The sequence below is a fragment of the Glycine soja genome, chromosome 12, assembly GCF_004193775.1.
Source record: "Glycine soja cultivar W05 chromosome 12, ASM419377v2, whole genome shotgun sequence".
NCBI lineage: Eukaryota > Viridiplantae > Streptophyta > Magnoliopsida > Fabales > Fabaceae > Glycine > Glycine soja.
The window spans coordinates 12,703,493-12,724,036 of record NC_041013.1 but is presented as its reverse complement, the minus strand read 5'-3'; the positions used below and the strand labels follow the sequence as shown (position 1 = coordinate 12,724,036).

Below are 20,544 nucleotides of genomic sequence, written 5' to 3'. Positions count from 1 at the left end.
ATATCATCAAGTGTTAACTAATAAAAAATATTCTTGTGCAGGTGTGATACGTGACTATAATGAGGCTTTTATCTGTGGTGTTGGTGCTCATTTAGGAGGTTGTTCGGTGCTCGTCGCTAAACTAAAGGCAATCCTTCTTGGTCTTAGACCGGCTTGCTCTAGAAGATTCTGGAATGTTGATGTTGTAAGAGCTGACATAACACATATTAGTTTTCTTAGAGGCTTTTAGTCTCTCCATTAATTATGTGTAACTCATTAAATTTTTTTAATAAAAAGTATGATAAACATGACTGTTAAAATAATTCGTATAAAAAATAACAGATTTATCATATATTATAATAATTTTACTAATTTTTTTGAACTCATGATATTATTCTTTTCACTTAATTACTCCCAAAAATAATTAATATTTACATAGAAAATTATTGTATAAATAAGTGATAATTTAGTTTAAAAAAACAAAAATTTTAATTTAAACATTGAATGTGCTAGAAGTGTGATAATTAAGAATTAAATTATAATTTTTATTTTCTCGAAGATTGATTTATCACTCATTTACGTACACGTACAGGAACTTAAATGTTCATTTAAAAAAAATATTTGTAACACTCGTTTATCATTGTTATGTAATATATGAGTCTAATAGTCATATATTTACAGTATAAAATAATCTTATATAAATTTTTAAAATAATTATTATAAAAATTAATAAATTTATTATATATATAATATTATGATTGAATAATAATATTGCAAAATTATTTATGTTGTAGGTACATAATCTATTTTCTCATAATATATTATCACTCTTTTTTATTTAGATTATATGTATTTTTTTATGAAAAATAATCATATTTAAATTGATTATGATTATTATAAATAATAGTTTTTTTGAATATTTAACATATATTGAACAATCCTCATCTCTATCTTATTTTCTTTTTTTTAGACGATGGCACGATGTAGCAATCTTAATCTTTCACAAAGTATTTTTTAAAGTTGTCTGACCAGCAAGATCCCAAAAACTACTTTTTCATTCCATTTCGCGTCCTTCCTTCTCACCATCTCCCACACTCCACCGCCATGACGGACAACGACCGCGTCTCCCGCCGCACCGAGGTCCTCACCAACCACCTCCTCCGCCGCACACCCCCACCCTCCCTTCTCCGCCCCCTCCCCTGCCTGAGCTACTCCCCCCCGGAGCTCTCCAACACCATCTCCTTCGACACTCGCGAGATGCGAAAACTGATGGACTGCCACAACCTTGAGGACCGCGACTGGCTCTTCTCCCTTATCCTCCAGAGCCCCCTCTTCAATCCCCGCCACCGCGCCGGAAGATTCTTCGTCTGCCCCGACTACAACCAGCCCATGGAGCACCAGCGCCAGGCCACCATGAAGCGCATCGCCTATCTCCTCGACAAAGGGGTCTTCCGAGGCTGGCTCACGGGAAATGGCCCCGAACAGGAGCTCAGGAAGCTCGCGCTGCACGAGGTCATTGGGATGTACGATCATTCTCTCGCGGTTAAGCTTGGCGTTCACTTCTTCTTGTGGTTCGTCAAATTTTTGTTTTTGTCTTTTCTTCTTTCTTTAAGGTGTAGTTCGTTTGCATAGAAAGACTGTGGAAAACAAGAGAGAAATGAATAGTAAAATATTGTTGTACTCACACTTTTAGGCGCTACTCTAATTTAAAACTTTTCTCTCATTTTACTTTCATTCTTTTTCTTTCCACTTTCCACCCTACCGAACGGACCCTAATAGATGATGAAAGTTAGGTTAAGAACTTTATTTATAGAGGAATGCTAGCTGACATTTTTTAACATTCTATATGTATTCTGTATGATTGAGTGAAATTTGTTGGAAATTACTAATTTTGATGGATTTCAAATCTATATTAGGATATGAAATCATTAAATGAGGCATGAGATCCACTAGTATATCCAATAAATCTTGGTGAATCTTAGAAAGAGAGTGTCAGATAGAGGGTAACTAATTAGAAATTATTGTTGGCATGACTAACGATTTGGTCTCTAAAGTATTACTTTCTCTCTGTCGTAACTCGTTAGTAATTCCTCATTATTGAGTATCCAGCAATTTAGTCCTTAAATTGGTATATTTTACTATCGTTATACCTTGGTTGAGTTATACATACAGGTTCTATGGTTTAAACCAACTGTGAAGGGTTATGATCATGTTTTCATGTCTAACGAAGTTCACTCTTCAAGTTTCCTTACGTTCCTGTTGGAGGGTTGTATTCAATTACAGAGAGTTCCAAGGTTAAATCAATTATGTACTTGACGAAGAAAATTTAATGGACTTCTTGGATTACTGAGACCAAGCTTTGTTTTTGTATGTGTTGTGTGTATTTTGTTCAGGAGAGGGTCCTGAAGGCTGAATCCTAAATTGTGCTTGTAAATTCTTGAAATGAAGAATTTCATTTATTTTTAACACGTACCTGGACTTTTTAAGGAACACACTCTTTGCTATACAAACTTCCAGGACCCATAATTTAATGTGATTCTGTGCCCTCTAATTCTAAAGCAAGCAAGCTGTTGGGAGAATTAATTTCTCCTATTGCCTTTTTCTTGTTTTTAAATCAAGAAAAGAATGATGGATTTGTTCATGATACCACCTTGGATTAACTCACTGTTATTTTCTCTGATGAATAATGGATTTCAGGGGTGGGGCAGTAAAGTTTCTGGGAACCAAGCGCCATCATGACAAGTGGTTGAATTCTACTGAAAACTATGATATCAAGGGTTGTTTTGCTATGTCGGAGTTAGGCCATGGAAGTAATGTATGTGAAGGTTGCCCAATAAGTTGGGTCATTAGGTCTACATGTAAATTATTATGCTTTTGCCTTGTCACTTTTAATAATCCTTTCCAGACTAATTTTCATAGGTTCGAGGAATTGAAACAGTCACTACTTATGATTCAAACACCGGGGAATTTGTCATCAATACTCCATGTGAATCGGGTCAGAAGTATTGGATTGGTGGTGCAGCAAATGTAATGATTTTTTTGTACACTTGTTAATTGTTTAAAATCCTAGACATGATAAGATTGGGTGCTTCCATTTTTCAACTGCGCCAACTTTGTATATATTAACCTTATATTAACTTGTTCTTTTATTCAGCATGCAACGCACACTATAGTCTTTTCACAGCTCTATATAAATGGAAGCAATCAAGGGGTGCATGCATTTATTGCCCAAATCAGGGATTCAGATGGAAACATATGTCCAAACATCCGAATAGCTGATTGTGGTCACAAAATTGGTTTAAATGGAGTTGATAATGGCCGTATCTGGTAATATATACATTTTTCAAACAAGTTGCACTTGAAAAATGAATTTCCTTTAGATAAGTAAACTCAAGTTCTAGCCACATGTCTTCAGGTTTGATAATGTGAGGATACCCAGAGAGAATTTGTTGAATTCTGTGGCTGATGTTTCACCAAGTGGTGAATATTTGAGTGCAATAAAAAATGCAGATCAGGTGATTTGCTTTTTCAGAGAGATGATATTCTCTTTGGTCTACTTGTGCTCTTCTTTATTCCAACTGGAAAGCTTGTTCACATATCTTTTGTTGTATGTCATTCTTGCTCCAGAGGTTTGCTGCATTCTTAGCCCCTTTGACTTCTGGTCGTGTTACCATTGCTGTTAGTGCTGTTTACATCTCCAAGGTAGTGAGACGATCCTTGTTTGTGGATTTCACATTTGTCTGTGTTTTTTCTGTGTATTTTACTAACTCGTATCAAATTTGATATTTTACCTTATCGTGTCATTTATTTGCTCTTAGATTAGCTTGGCCATTGCTATAAGATATGCATTGACAAGGCGAGCATTCTCCATTACACCAAACGGGCCTGAAGTTTTACTGCTTGATTACCCTAGTCATCAACGGCGTCTGTTACCTTTACTTGCAAAGGTGTAAGTCCTCTAATTACAGGCATTTTGATATATATTTGCTGAGACCTCCAAAATCGAAATGATTCAATTCTTTTGGGAAAATGAAGCTTATGTTGCCACTTTAGTTTATATTCCTCAATTTTAAATGCCTTGTGCTTTTCTCACCAAAATGTTAAGAATCTTTGAAAATAGAATATATTAGAGGATTAATTATTTTTCATAAACATTCAGAGGCTATTGTCCCATATGTATTCCAGAATAGAGCATTTGATTTAGATGCAACATGCATCATCCACTCATGAGAAGTGAGACACATACACATACACATACATGTGGCTCATATGTGTTGTCAGTTTTTAGTAACTATTGAGTGATTTAATAAAAAGTGACTATCCTACTTTAACCATTTTGTGGATATAAATGGACCAAAATAGTACCTTTTTATGTTCATTTTGTTACTTTTTTCTACAGATATGCAATGAGTTTTGCTGCAAATGAGCTGAAAATGATGTATGTCAACAGAACACCTAAGTCAAACAAAGCAATTCATATTGTTTCTAGTGCTTACAAGGCTACTTTAACTTGGAATAATATGCGCACTCTCCAGGTAAGTATTACTATTATACTGGGTTTGATAGATAATATGCCATTGACCTCACTAGGGTTCTATTAATGCATGAAATAGGAATGTCGTGAAGCCTGTGGAGGACAAGGAGTTAAATCTGAAAATCGTGTTGGCAATTTCATGGGTGAATTTGATGTGCATTCGACATTTGAGGGGGACAACAATGTTCTAATGCAGCAGGTAAAATGAGTATTCTGTTATATATGAAATTTGAATAATAATTAAGCACAACATTTTTAAATTCAAACCTAGGAGACATGATGAGCTGATTGCAAAGCATTAATTGGATCCTAACAAGTTGTGTTAGTTTATTTACATTTGACTTTTAAGAGGTAGTGTTAGGGCCTGTTTTGGTAAGCTTCTTTAGAAGCACTTCTAAGAGAAGAAAAAAAGAAAAAATGATATGAGCTTCTACATAAACTAAAATGAGCTTTGCATTAGCTAATCATTTGCTAATTTGTACTTGCTAGGGCTTTGAGCTTCAATGCTTCAGTAGCCCTTAATATGAATACTTCATGTTACTATCAATTTGTTGAATTCTAATTTAGGAGAACCTTTGTATGTAGACTTTCTAGCTAATGATTTTTTACTTGCTCACTTGAAGAATTACGTAGCCTGAAATAATTCATGCCAAATTTAGGCATCAATTTCTCAATTTTATTCAATACAGTGTTCACGGGTTCTTCATTTCACTCCAGATTAGCAAGGCACTCTTTGCAGAATATGTAGCAAGTCAGAAGAAAAAGAAACCATTCAGCGGTTTGGGATTAGAACACATGAACAAACCTTTGCCTGTTATCCCATCTCAGCTAACAAGTTCCTACATTAGGAACAGTGAATTTCAGGTAATCATTTGATTATACCTGTGGACATTTGGGGACACCATGTAGAAGCTTCTATCTGTTTCTTACCTCTCACTTACTCAGATTGATCTGTTCCACCTAAGAGAGCGAGACCTATTGAGACGTTTTGCTGAAGAGGTCTCAGAATATCAATCTCGTGGAGAAAGCAAAGAGTCTGCCTTCATTCTAGTGAGGATTCTACCAGTTTTTTTTTTCTTCTTTTCTTCCATCTTATTATCATTGTCTTACAGTTTGAAACTCTTTTGTCTTCCAGAGTTATCAGCTCGCAGAAGAATTGGGCAGAGCTTTCTCAGAACGAGCAATATTAAAAACATTCATGGAGGCTGAGTCAACTGTACCTGCTGGTTCATTGAAGGTAAATCAAATTATTGCTTGCTGAATATTCCTGACATAGAAGAAACACACTATTAGGAGTTATATGGCTGGTTTGGTGGTAAAAGGAGAAGGGAGGAAGGGAGGGAAAGATCATGGTTCGATTTCTCCCGCTAACAATACTAACAATTAACAACTAATATTTGCCTATAAAAAAAAAAAAGAACACGCTATCTTATACACTCTTTCTAACACATTTTTATTATTAAAATTTATTACAAATTACAAAATCATAAGTCAAGCATTTTAAATAACAAGTGAGACTCACTCAATTGTGATTTCCAATAAATTTGAGTTTTTAATAAAGAGTGAGTTTAAGAATGTGTTAGAGTGTGTGTCAAAGTCTTGTTATCAATTTTCTCCTGCTATATATACTCTTCTATCCAAAATTTTCAATTTACAAGAAAAGAATTAATAACACTCAATTTTGTTTTATGTAAATATATTAGTTAGTGGGGACTATAATAGTTTCAGACTACTTAATAATTTCTCATGTTAAAGAGTGTTGTTAGCACTCTCCTTGTAGGGTCAAAATGTGAAGCAGATCCATTTATTGATTTCTTTGCTTTTATTTATCTCCTCTGTAGAATGTCTTGGGTCTATTGAGATCGTTGTATGCTGTGATATGTGTGGATGAAGATTCTGCCTTTCTTCGATATGGATACTTGTCAACAGAGAATGCTTCTGCAGTGAGGAAAGAAGTGCCAAAACTCTGTGCTGAACTTCGACCACACGCACTTGCCTTGGTCAGTTCCTTTGGTATTCCTGATGCATTTTTGAGCCCTATCGCATATAATTGGGTTGATTCAAATTCTTGGTCTTCTCAACTTTAGCAAGCTTATGCAAATTTCTGCATATGATTGAGATATGAGGTTGGCGTGTTTGTGGTAAGCATATGTGAATAATGTTTTTGTTACACTATGTAGAATATTGCTGAACAGTGCAAATAAGTTTGTACCAATCTAATCACGAAATAACGTGGTTACATATTGTAGGGTGAATAATAAGTTAAGAACAAAATAAAAGTTGGGCTTTGACGAAAAATCAATGCCAGATCATTCAGATTGAGTTTCATCAATAAATTTCTGTACCATTTAGTAATTTCCTTATATGTACATATAGCGGTTGGATCTTTAAATCTAATCAATACATCTTACTTTGTATTTTGCTGAATCATAATTTGCTATATGCCATTATCTATTAGTACAGTATGTTTTGTTCGATCTATTATAATAACAATTTATTTTGTTTGACAAATTAAGAATATGCTAACAGAGATTAATTGAAGACAAAACCATTATATATTTTTATTTGGACAGAAAACCGTTATATATATATACTACGTTATTAAGAAATTGCTCTCATACTCCCTCTGGTACCCTGAATAAGGAAGAAAAAAAACCATTTTTCTTGTTTTGCTTTTAAAAAAAGGAAAAAAATGTTTTTCTTGGTGTCAAAATTTTAACTTAACTTTATTTTATTTAATGTTATTATTTTTAAAATGTTATTCATTTAATTAACGTGTTAGTTCTAATGATTTTTTTTTTAAATCAAAGTTCTAAATTGGCAAAAAAAATAATTTTTAATTGTAATTAATACGATTAAATATAATTAATTAACATTTTTAGATAGTATGAAATCATTTAATCAAGGATTTAGTTCTAAATTCTAATGATTCTTTTTATTTCTAATATCAAATTTTAATGAAGGATAAGTTGGATAAAAATTAATTTTTAATTGATATTTGTGCTATTAAATATAATTAACTATTTCTTCCTGTCTCAAACATAAGAATAAAAAAATGATTTATACTAACTAAGAAAATTAATTAATCACGTTTAATTGTATCAATTAATTTCAATTAAAGATTAAGTTTTTTTAATTTATCCTTTAGTGGAATTTGGCATAGACAAAAAGAGTCATTGGAATTAAAATCTCAATTAAATGAAGGATATTTTAGGAATAATAACATTAAATAAAATAAAATTAGTTAATATTTTTTTATATTTAAAATAAAAATTCTTATATTTAACATCCGAGGGAGTAATATTCTTAGTTGGTGAGTCAATTTATTTTTTTATATTTAAGGGCAGGGGTAGTAAGTCATAACCTATAACAAAGATAAAATTTTAATAATATATAAGTTAATAATATTTTTTTAATAAATTTCAGTATAAGTATAAAATAAATAATATTATTATACACTAATATTTTTTGTGTTTAATTATCTTGTATATCATTTATTACATCATTATGACGAAAAAAGATAGATAGACACAAAAATGATGAGGTATTAATTAGTGTTTATGTATCATATCTCTTAAAAAATAGAGAAAGAAAATAATGTATATATTATTTTTTAAATATTTTTATACTGCTATTTAATTATAATTTGTAATATATGATAATTTTTTTTTTATTTTTTTAATATTTATTTTTAAAATTAATTATAATTTTTGATTAATTGATAATGTAAAACTTATGTTAATAGTATATAAAAATTAAACTCTTAAGAAAAATATAAAAAGTGACACCTAAATATATCTTATTTGCTCAATTTCAAGCTCACATGTAAATAAGAAATCCACGGGAGATAAAATTTTAAATCATTAACTAAGCAGTCATATTTCATGCTACTCGTAGCACTAAAATTAATATTATATGAGGATTTCTTATTGCTTTCGCTGTCAAATCACCAATTATATCTTTACGTATACATGATTATCATACGCCCATTAAGAGGCACGTTGCACTATCTATATGCTTTTAACCATAATATTATTAAAAGAAATAGAAACAAATGAGTTATTTGGAATTAATGTGAAATTATTATCTCACGCTCTCATTTTATATTTTGTCCCTCTGATGTTGTTAACTTTTTTTAGTAAATTTAAAAATGTAATTGCATGTTAGTAAAAATTAGCTGACACTACATAATCTTGAATGCTATAACTAATAATTTTAACTATGTAATAAAATTAAACTATACCGAAAAAGTTTATTCATGTGATAAAAAATGAATTCATATTTTAAAATGAACGTGACTTCAGTTTTTACTACCGATATAAAGATGTCAATAATACGTAATCTGTCTTGATTTTAATGAAGATCAACTCACATAAACTATTAATTATAAAAAAAAAAAACTAAACTATCTATAGATCTCATTATGAGGATCGAAGTGTTTATATATTTGTATGAGAATCACGAGATCACGATGTGCACACTCCTATGTTTACGAGCCACAATTCTACACCACGTAGCCCTCATCAAATCGTTTCCACCATCAAACACAAGCACCCACCACCACAAGAGCCAAAGGACCCCAGTTACTCTCGTTTGCTCTCCAACTTGTAAGCAAACCCTACCCTTTTCGCTTATCTCCTTTGCAATTTTTTTGGTTCAGTTTCTCTATTTGCAATTTTACTTTTGTTTCCAAAGCCATGGAATCACGTCCTTTGCACATAGCAATGTATCCATGGTTAGCCATGGGTCACCAAACCGCATTCCTCCACCTATGCAACAAGTTAGCGATAAGGGGCCACAAAATCTCCTTCATCACCCCACCAAAAGCACAAGCCAAGTTAGAAGCATTCAACCTGCACCCAAATTCAATCACCTTTGTCACCATCACGGTTCCACACGTTGAAGGCCTTCCCCCAGATGCACAAACCACCGCAGATGTCACTTACCCTTTGCAGCCGCAGATCATGACAGCCATGGATCTGACTAAAGATGACATAGAAACCCTTCTCAGTGGCCTCAAACCTGATCTTGTCTTCTACGACTTCACACATTGGATGCCAGCATTGGCAAAGAGTTTAGGCATCAAGGCTGTGCATTATTGCACTGCTAGTTCTGTGATGGTTGGTTACACTCTCCCACCGGCTAGATATCACCAAGGAACAAACCTAATAGAAAGTGACCTCATGGAACCCCCAGAAGGGTACACTACTAAGCACCCATACTTAAATTTACTTTGCATATGAATATATTCATATCCAATATGTATCTGATATTGAAACTCTTGGATGACACGTGAAGTATCAAGCCTTTAATTTTTTTTTTATGAAAATTCAATGCAGTTACATATGAAACATATAAATATTATCCTTTGATGAATCAGAAATGAAGATTATAGGACATAGTTTTTTATGATAGTGATTTAGCCTTTCTTTGCAATTATATGTTTATTATGTTGGATAAAAACATGTTTTATGTTTTTGTTCTTTTGATGAAGCTTTATTTTAGTCTCCGAATTTTAATTTTAATCCATTTGATCTTAAACTTAAAATAAGAAGTGATTTTCAATTCGTCTCCCCTTACTGCAAAAGTGTTCATGAGGAGGGATGAAAACTACTGTTAATTCATCACAATTAAATCATGGGACCTAATCCCAAAATTTATTGCAAGTAGGGACTAAAAAATCATAGTTTATCACATATTTATATACTATTTTATGATTTTCTATATATGTATCTTATATTTATCGCATCCTATATATTTTTAGACTAATCATATATCGTGTCTATGCATCATATATAGGTACCCTGACTCATCAATCAAGCTCCATGCTCATGAGGCTCGTGCCTTTGCTGCGAAAAGAAAGGACACGTTTGGGAGCAATGTTCTTTTCTACGATCGCCAATTCATTGCATTGAATGAAGCCGATGTGTTGGCATACAGAACATGCAGAGAAATCGAAGGGCCATATCTTGATTACATTGAAAAGCAGTTCAACAAGCCTGTGCTAGCAACCGGGCCAGTTATTCTAGACCCACCAACTTCAGATTTGGAGGAGAAATTTTCCACATGGCTTGGAGGGTTTGAGCCTGGCTCAGTGGTCTATTGTTGCTTTGGAAGTGAGTGCACTTTGGGGCCAAACCAGTTCCAAGAGCTGGTGCTTGGTCTTGAGCTAACTGGCATGCCATTCTTGGCAGCAGTGAAGGCCCCATTAGGGTTTGAGACAGTGGAATCAGCAATGCCTGAGGGGTTTGAAGAAAGGGTGAAAGGGAGAGGGTTTGTGTATGGTGGGTGGGTTCTGCAGCAGTTGATTCTGGCACACCCTTCTGTGGGGTGCTTCATCACACACTGTGGGTCAGGGTCCTTGTCTGAGGCATTGGTGAACAAGTGTCAGTTGGTGCTGTTGCCTAATGTTGGTGACCAGATCCTTAATGCAAGGATGATGGGGAACAACTTGGAGGTTGGTGTGGAAGTGGAGAAGGGTGATGAGGATGGAATGTACACCAGAGAGAGTGTGTGCAAAGCTGTGAGCATTGTGATGGATGGTGAGAATGAAACCAGCAAAAGGGTGAGGGGTAATCATGCTAGGATCAGAGAGTTGCTGCTTAACAAAGATTTGGAGTCCTCTTATGTTGACAGTTTCTGTATGAGGCTTCAAGAGATTGTTGAGGGAATAGACTTGTAGAGCAATGGTTGATAGATGATAATTTACATGAATGGCAATGGTTTTGAGGTGATGATTGATTTGTTCAAAGCTGGAGTGGAGCCTAGTAGGTCATTCAACTAGTTCTTATGTGTGAAATTTTCCTTTTTTTTGTTCTTTTTTTCATAAGAAAAGAAGTTTCAATGAGTGGAGTTTTGTTTTAGAAAGCTGTCGAAGTCTTCAATTTTGAAGTAGATAAGTCATGGTAGTTTGAACAAGTAATAACAATGAACAAGTGAACTTTGATCTTGTGTTATTAATCATTGTGACACCTTGTACCCCGACATATATATTTATATAATATCATACATGAAAATGTGGAATTAATTAAAGAGATTTTATTCAATAAACATAAAAGAGTTCACATGGATAAAAAGTTTACATTTACGTTAATCATCAAATTAAAAACTTATCAAATAAGAGTATGAAAATATTTCCTACTCAAAATAAGGTCGTTCAAGTTTATAAAAGAACTTAAGTAGGAGAATAAAATAAAGTAAAGTGACATGTTTGAAACATATGCAATTAAAATAGAAACTCATGCCCTAATGTCACATCCTATCAGAACATTGTGTCCAGACGTCCTCCAGCACAAAGTTCCTTAAAAAAATTCACCTAATCATCTGCTCTCACAAACACAAGGTTCAAGATTATCACAGGATCCAAATACAAACAACACACATCGAGTGAGTTATCATATTCTTAAACAGGTAGAGATAAACGAAAACTCATATATATAATACAAGTATAACAATCTTAACTTAGTACAATTCACATCATTTTACCACTCATTGCGTAGCATCATTTGTCCCAATGACTTAATCACAAAATCATATTTCACACTTTCACATTAATCATCTATTCAAAACAACACATCTCAAGTACAACACAACATCTCACACTCACACAATTCATTACCCACCATCACGTAACAAGTTGCAATGATCATTACACAAACGTTATGTAACAGATACACTAAGACTCAACCATATATGCAATGTGATATCATGTTAGTGAAAAATCTCATCGAACGTCTAGAAGTACATGACAAGACGGACCACACACTAGAAGTCAGGTCACTCTCACTAGGTGAAATCATAGAAAGATCAGTCAGGGTCACTCTGTTTTGCAAGAACGCTCCAATTAACTATATGGAATCAGCATAGGCTTGAAGGAACGAACATTCAAATCGAGTGTATTTACCCTCAAGGCCTACACTCCAAAGAGTTCATCAGGACCTCTCCCTCTTGATTCAAGTCCAACCTAGAAAATATTTTAACACGTAGACTCTATCTATGAATTATACAAAACACACAACTCCTCAATTGTTCTCAAAATAATTTTAACTCGTTGCGCCTCAAAGCGATTAAACTCATCGGGTTCCCACAGTGGATCCCATCACAATATTCGTCACGCATTAACTCACCGCCTTTAAAGAGTCTTACAATTGTGTGATTGTACAATTCATAACTCACAACTCAATACATACAATATCTCAATACATGTGTCATCTCACAATTTTAATACATACTCAACTTGTCACTTACACATAGTTCATCACACTTCCATAATCCCAAGGCAACATGTTATCATGCCTCATGCATCATATATATTTCACACAGTAATAATATCAACATGTTATGTTCATATGATTAAGTCCTTCAAACAATTTCACATAATCATATCTAAATCAAAGGAATCAAAATCATAGGTCAAAAACACGAAAACATCAAGAGCACTCAATTTTATCAACCAATTCGCATCAGGGCATCAATTGGTCCATCAAACACAATAATCTCGTAATTATAATCATAAATAAATAATTACAATAAAGTAAACATTCCAAAATAAACTCCAATTTGATCCTCTAAGGATCCCTACACATGTTCATTCCTAATTGCGATAAACTCATCTCTTACCTCTAAGCGGGCTCACGTGTAGTACGACAATAATAGCGGTGTCTCTAGTGATTTCTTAAGATTCCTCAAGCTTTTCCTCTGGTTGTACTACTAGGTTTCCAAGCGTTAGAGAAAAGGAAAATGGATTAGAGCCTTCATTTCATTATCTTAGTGCGAGGGAAATTTCTCTCTCGACAGATATTATTTCACAAATCCCAACGGTGGGGATATGCGATAATGAGTTTTAAACCTGGTGTTTAAATTTCACGATGATCAAATGGTTAAGGAGTTCGGGATCGTAGTTTTACCGGTACAGATTTGGGTGTATGCAAAAAAAAGAGAGGATTTTGGGAGGGGAAGAAAAGAAAACGAATTTGAGAGAAAGAGAGTATAGAGACTTATCGTAAATGTAAAAACTGACCTAATATGTTTATTTGCAGTTATGGTATTCTTAGTCTATTATTTACTCTATTTTTTTGTTTTATTATTTTATAAAAAGAAACTTTATTTTATTCCCTATCAAATGAATAAATAAAACATCATTTTTATTTTTGAAGAACATATGTTTATTTTATTTACCTTAAAATTATTATTTTAATTAATAAAATGATTTCTCCTTATTTATTTAATTACAAAAATCTCATTATTTTTTTTAAATTTTATTTATTTTTAAATAATTTTTTTAAATTTATTTTACGAAAAATGAAATACTTTCAACTTCAAGCCTGACACAAAGAATTGAAATTGGCACGTCCAAACAAAAAGGAATGGGCTGAGATGAACATACAACATCATTTTTTTATCTCTCTCCACCCAATCATTTATTACATTAATCTTCTGTCTCTTTTCTCTTTTTTCTATTTCTTAGTTGTACAATTGTTGTATAATAGTATCATTTCTCAGAAGAAGTAAGTACTCCAATGGGCAAAAATGTGAAAAAGATACGTGGACATCTCTCATGTGATGTCTTCTCCAGTATAGACACAAAATTAATAATTAATATAATTACTTTTTTTTAAAACAAAACAAGGTTATTGCATTTCATTGATAATAAGGGATAAAATACAATTTGAAATATGATCAAACTGATGGATGCGAGAGTAAAATCGAGAAGCCTGCACAAGCATGGGTTACTTGGTTAATTAGCTTGACTCCTTACAAAACTCACCAATGAGTTTGGGATAACATTCAAGAAAGCTCTACAACTATCAAGTATTATGTGAAACTCAGAAAAACCATTTTGTTTACAAGCTAAAGTGTTCACTAGAAGTTTGCAGCCTTATTCGAAGACTACATTAGACACATTCATTTCAATTGCCCAAGATAAAGCTTGATAGAGAGCCATAGCTTATGCCTCTCGAGGTTGAGGTAAACTCGACATGAAGGTTGTCCTTGCTTTTACTAAACTGACCTTGATCATTTCTGATACAAATATTTGTCCCATAGTGGTGCTGATTGTGAAACATTGTTGCATCAGTGTTAACTTTGATGGAACCCAGTTGCGGTTTTGTCCATGGGCGAGAAGATGATTGTTGGACTGAAGATGGAGGATCAGGATGTTGCCTCGCATGAAGCCATTCCCCAAGGAATTGCATGGCCAGCGAAAACAAAACAGTTGGAGATATAAGATGGAATGAGTTCTGTTGCAAATTCTGCTCTCTCAATGTCTTCATCTATTAATCTCCAAAGACCAGCAGCTATCAAGATTTGCTTTGCTTGCTCGCAGCCAAAGAAGAGATGGAATTCGTTCCGGAGGTTTCCTTCACAGTAGCAACAAGTGCTCAGGAAATTCACTCCTTTTGATTGTAGCTTTAGACGAGTGGGGAGGAAATTTCTGAGAATAAGCCATATGAAATGTTTTTTTTTTTACCTTTGGTGGGACGTGGATATTCCAAATAAGGTTCTAGTTGTCAGGCATCTTCAAGTGTTCATTACAAATCAAATGCTCCATGAGATGGTGATAGGCATATTTGAGGTTGTATTCGCCATTGGTAGTTAGCCTCCAAATGATTTTGTCTTTGTCCAAAGTGTTCATAAGAGGCATAGTAGTCATGTTACGAAAGTCATTCTCATTGAATACCTGATGAAGAACTTTCTGCCTCCATGACTGCTGGTTGTGGTTGATAAGAGTGCCCACCGTGAGATCCTCAAGGCCAAGAGGGGGAAAAATAGTTATGAAATGATTCTGAGATGTTTTCACCCAAGGTTGGGTCCAAACATTGATTGAATGGTCAACGCCAAGTCTTCAACGAATACCTTCCTTGACCAATACCTATGAAGCAAAAATGTAACGCCATGTGTAGCTTCGTTTATGCCCTAATTTGACATCCAAGAATCCTCCATTGGGGGAAATATTTGGTTTTGTAGATCTTAGTAACTCTAGCATCTAGTTTAGAAATAAAATTCCAACCTTGCTTCCCTAGCATGGATAGGTTGAAACCATGGAGATTACAAATCCCACCAGAATGATTTCATCATCTGTTGGATGTCATCCTCAAGTGAAGTTGGAAGTAAGTATGCACTCATACAATAGGATGGGATTGCCTTAGCACAAAATTTAATAAGAACCTCTTTAACAGCTTTGCATAGTTGTTTACCTGACCAATGGTCGATGCGTTTTTAGATCATGTCCTTTAAGAAGCCAAAGATTGCTTTTTTGTTTCTGCCAATGATGAAGAGAAGGCCTAAGTATTTGCCAGAATCTATGGTGATAGATACTCCAAGGGATCAAAGACATTATTTTTTGCCTCAAGGATTGTTGTATGTTGGTATTGAAAAAATATTTCTGACTTTTGCATGTTGATCATCAAGCCAGATCTTCTCCCATAAATCTCAAGAATATAAGTGAGAGTTGATGACAAAAAAGAAAATAATTGTCAACAAATAAAAGGTGTGAGAGGGCTGAAGTCCCTCTACACACCTTAATACCATGAATTTCTCCTTTTCTCTCAGCTTTTTTAAGGCTAGAGGAAAGATCCTGGGTGCACAGAATAAAAAGGTAGGATGACAATGGGTCACCCTATCTAAGTCCTCTTCCAAGAGATATTGGTCCTATATGATTTGATGGAATAGTGAACAATTTCCAAGCATAGTTTCATCTAGCTAATCCATTTCATATGAAAACTCATTTTTGCCATCACACTCAAGATGTAATTCCATTGAACCCTATCAAAAGTCTTGTTGATGTTGATTTTTAGAGTCATTTCACTTGTTTTTCCTTTTCTCTTACATGTGATGAATAAATTTAGATGCAAATAGGGCATATTGTCAAGGATTGATCTACCCTCTACAAAAGCAGATTGCTCAAAGGAGATTTATTTTTGGAGAAGTGGTTTGAGTCTGTTGGCTACAGTTTTGGATATGATTTTGTATATGACATTGCATAGGGAAATATGTATAGTCTTTCATGGGTGTGAGGTTGTTAATTTTTGGGAGGAGAGCAATGGAGGTTTGGTTAATCTAAGGGGGAAAGGAACCTTGCTCAAGCCAGAAGGTAGTTGCGGTAAAAATATCAAAACCACAAAGGTTCCAAAAACGTTTGTAAAAAGTGGGATTTAAACCATGAGAGTCAGGGGATTTATTTGAGTCCATAGAAAAAGTACATCTTTAAATTCATCAATAGAAAAATGGGCAAGTGAGGAAGAATTATCATCAAATGAGAGATAAATAAGAATCTGATTTATTATTGGGTTAGAATCAACATTTGAGGAACCATACAAATGATTGAAATAGACTTTTGCAACGTCGCAAAGATCTACATGATCAGTTGTGATACTACCATCATCAAGAGCAAAAGAGGCAATGGAGTTCATCCTTTTCCTGGAAGTAGCAAAAGAGTGAAAGAAATGAGCGTTGATGTCCCCATCGCTTAGCCAAAAAAATTTTTGCTCTTTGCTTCCAGGAATATTCTTCTTGGGAGATTAAAGTGTTCAATTTCTCACTAATGGAAAAATAACGAGAAGTTGAATCTTCATCAAAAGCCTCATATAATTTTTCCATCTTCTTTTACAGTAAGTGGCACGAACCTGACTATTCCAAGCCTGCATATGCTTTGAACATGATTCCAATCTGTGAATAACATCTCCTTCAATAACGTTGTTCCAACCTTCTCCAACGACAGACTCCAATTGTGGTTCAAGCAGCCATGAGTTTTTGAACACAAATTACTTACGGAAAAATCTCCTAGAATTTGCATCAAGCAGTAAGATAGGTGAATGGTCTAACTTGGAGGCCATTGCATTGATAAGTTTGAAATTAGGAAACAAATCCATCCAATCACATGTTGCTAATGCCCTGTTAAGTTTTTTTTTTATAGCATTTGCCTTTCCTTTTCGTCTAGCCCATGTGTAGGTGTAATCTTCTATTGGAAGATCATGGAGGTTACAGTCAGAAATAACTTCACAAAAATCCTGAATCAACCAGTTGGGGTGATCACGGTTTCCAATCTTTTCATCAGAGGATAGGAGATCATTGGAATCTCCAAAGATACACCATGGCAAAGCTGATTGGTCAGCAATAGAACAAATGAGATCCCAAAGAATCTCTCCTTTTTTTGTCTGTCAAGGTAGCCATAGTATCCTGTGAGACGCCAAGTGGGTGATCCTAGTTTGTGAACTTCCATATTAATGAAATTAGAAGAGAACAATCATAAAGAATGATAAAGAGAAATAAAGAGTATCGATTAGGTATTTGAACTGTTTAGGTATCATAAATTAGCACTCTAAAAGTTAGAGGGGAGTAGGACTAATGCATTATATTTAGATGGACTAGACTGATATATCTACACATGCAGCGTGAAATATAAAGATATACACAATTATACTAAGTTGAACGACACTATGTTCGTTGAGAAATAGTTTAAATAAAAACTAAATGCATATAAATGATACTCAACCAATTTATATTCTTTTTAATTCTATAAGGTGAATCAATTTTAAAAATGAGATAAAAAAATGAAAATATTTATAGCAGAGATGAAAAGAAAATTACTTAATTACATTTTTAGTTATTATATTTTAATTAATTGATGTGTAATTTTGATCCTTATAATTTTAACTTTTAATTACTCACTTTTTTTTAATTATTAAAATTAAGTTACTTCAGAGGCTATGTCCAGTTTTCCACTCAGATCAATGTAATGTTGGTCCTTCTTGAATTGAAACAACTAGATTGATCGAATTGAAATAAATTCTATATTTTTCTATTGAAAAAAATTGAAATAGTTTGCTTTGGCATTTTTGTCATTCAAGACACTTTAGTTTGGTTTTCTGATGACGCACACCTTACTTAGTCCTATCAGCAACATTCATGGCAAAAACTAACATCCAATAACTCTTTCATTCCTCTCAAAAAAAAAAAAAACTTTCATAAGAAATGCAAATTATTCCCAAGAAATCAGCCCCACAAATCGTTTATATTTACCAAAATATAGAAAGACTAAAATAGGCATAATCAAAAGTACTTGAATAATTTTGAATCTTTCTACAAAATCTTTTTAATAACTTTTCTACTTCCTAAACAATAAATAAATTAAATACATTTTATATTTTTTTATTATTAAACATATTAATTGTATTTAATATTATTTCACAAAGTATTAAAAAGATATACCAAGACATAACATTTCTCCAAATAATTAGACGAATTTTTTGAAAAAATTAACATCTCATCTAATAACTCGTTAACAAGTCAATACCACATAAACCTCAATGTTGATAAGGTTGACTGAGTCATAAAAAATAAGCATTAGTCAACATTGACCAAATAAATAGTCAATGATGATAGATAAACTCAAATAGCCAGTTTTATTTACGTTTGGTTATGTATGAGCAACAATATTAATAAGATTACAACATGCTCTCCTAATGAGATTTGTAAACACATATAGGTCTTTTCAGATAGTTGATTTGTTAATCACAGTAATAAAGACAAAAATAAAGGGGCAAAGGTTGTAGAAACAAAGCTTCCAAGAGTATTTTGATGTTGTCAAAAAGAAATCAAGAAGATTCAAGTGAAGATTCAAGAGAAGACTCAAGATATGCAAGAACCTCAAGAAAAGCATCAAGATAAGTATAAAAAGAATTTTTCAAAGAAAAGATTGAATAGCACAATTTGTCCAAAAGAATTTTTCAAAGAAAAATCTTTTACCATAGTTTTTACTCTTTGGTAATCGAATCGATTACCATAAGGCAGTAATCGATTACCAGAAGCCCAAAACAGTTTTATAATTGTTTTACAAAGTAGTAATCGATTACCAATGTTTTTGAACGTTGAATTTCAAATCTCAAAAGTCACAACTTGTGACAAAATATTTTTAAAATAGTGTAATCGATTACACAATATTTGTAATCGATTATCAATGATTTTTGAAAGTTGGATTTCAAACCTCGACATGAAGAGTCACAACTTTTGATAAAATAAATTGTGTAATCGATTACACCATTATGGTAATCGATTATCAATGACTAGTTTTGAACAATAAATTGTCAAAAAGTCACAACTTTTAAAATGACTGATTTTTGAAGAAATTGGCAAGAGTCACAACTTTCTTAAAGTGGCTGGTTTTGAATAAATTGTCAAAAGTCACAACTTTTAACATGGTTTCTTCAAGAGCCATCAAATGACTATAAATATGTGACCATAGTACGAATTTAAAAATGAGATTTTCTCTTGTTCAACACTTGCTTTGTCAAGAAAAGTTCATTGGGCAAAAACTTGTGTTATTCTATTTTCTTCCTCTCCTTCATTCTTACAAAAAGTTTTTCAAGAGACCGACTCTTGGTTGTAAAAGTGTTTTCAAGAGACGGTCTACTTTGTTGAAACATTGAACACAAGGGACCAACGTTCCTTGGGTTCATTGCAAGAAGCGGAATTTGTTTCTTGGTTGATCACTGGACACAAAAGATCAACGCCTTTTGGGTTCATTGCAAGGAGTATAACTTTTTGGTTGTTATCACTGGACACAAGGGACCAACGTTCCTTAGAGTTCATTGCAAGAAGTGGGAATAACTTCTTGGTTATAATCACTGAACACAAAGGAGGGAAGTCCTTTGTGATTCATTGCTTGTAAAGGATTTTACAAAGATAGTGGAAATCCCAAGCGGGTTACTTGAGGACTAGACATAGGCACGGGTTGTGGCCGAACCAGTATAAATCCGATTTTGCATTCTCTCTTCCCTTAATCTCTTTTACTTTCTGTTGTGTTTATATTTCTTTAAAGTTACTTCTCCTTATTTATTATTCAAGTAACTTATAATTAAAGAAATAATTGAATCTAAGAAATATCTAAAAGGAAAATTTTCAATTAAGAATAATCAACGAAATCTTAATTCAACCCCTCCTTCTTAAAATTTTTGAGGTCATTTGTCCAACAAAGGTCAATAATAGAATGAAAATAGAGAGAAAGAAAAAGGGGCAAAACAAACGCACAGATA

At 33.4% G+C, this 20,544-nt stretch overlaps 2 protein-coding genes across 2 annotated transcripts; both read left to right on the top strand.

Annotated features, from left to right (window-relative positions):
* The first annotated feature begins 957 nt into the window (after nucleotides 1–957).
* On the top strand, nucleotides 958–6,882 carry LOC114380189 (acyl-coenzyme A oxidase 3, peroxisomal-like). The gene is made up of 13 exons (XM_028339148.1): nucleotides 958–1,550; nucleotides 2,677–2,794; nucleotides 2,899–3,006; nucleotides 3,134–3,306; nucleotides 3,395–3,494; nucleotides 3,607–3,681; nucleotides 3,798–3,928; nucleotides 4,379–4,514; nucleotides 4,593–4,712; nucleotides 5,231–5,377; nucleotides 5,459–5,563; nucleotides 5,649–5,750; nucleotides 6,355–6,882. The coding sequence occupies exons 1-13, from the start codon at nucleotides 1,084–1,086 to the stop codon at nucleotides 6,598–6,600; spliced, it is 2,028 nt and encodes a 675-aa protein (XP_028194949.1). The 5' UTR covers nucleotides 958–1,083; the 3' UTR covers nucleotides 6,601–6,882.
* Nucleotides 6,883–9,084: 2,202 nt separating this feature from the next.
* On the top strand, nucleotides 9,085–11,490 carry LOC114378075 (UDP-glycosyltransferase 79B30-like). The gene is made up of 2 exons (XM_028336591.1): nucleotides 9,085–9,713; nucleotides 10,313–11,490. Exons 1-2 carry the CDS (start codon nucleotides 9,211–9,213, stop codon nucleotides 11,193–11,195), a joined length of 1,386 nt encoding a protein of 461 aa, XP_028192392.1. The 5' UTR covers nucleotides 9,085–9,210; the 3' UTR covers nucleotides 11,196–11,490.
* Nucleotides 11,491–20,544: the final 9,054 nt, after the last annotated feature.

What these genes read in the sequence shown, in the direction of transcription:
- LOC114380189 (XM_028339148.1), top strand. Translation starts at nt 1,084, where the DNA reads ATGACGGACAACGACCGCGTCTCCCGCCGCACCGAGGTCCTCACCAAC. An exon ending in GGCGTTCACTTCTTCTTGTG is followed by an intron (nt 1,551 to 2,676) that starts GTTCGTCAAATT and finishes AATGGATTTCAG; the next exon opens with GGGTGGGGCAGTAAAGTTTC. An exon ending in CAATAAAAAATGCAGATCAG is followed by an intron (nt 3,495 to 3,606) that starts GTGATTTGCTTT and finishes TTCTTGCTCCAG; the next exon opens with AGGTTTGCTGCATTCTTAGC.
- LOC114378075 (XM_028336591.1), top strand. Translation starts at nt 9,211, where the DNA reads ATGGAATCACGTCCTTTGCACATAGCAATGTATCCATGGTTAGCCATG. An exon ending in CTCATGGAACCCCCAGAAGG is followed by an intron (nt 9,714 to 10,312) that starts GTACACTACTAA and finishes CATCATATATAG; the next exon opens with GTACCCTGACTCATCAATCA.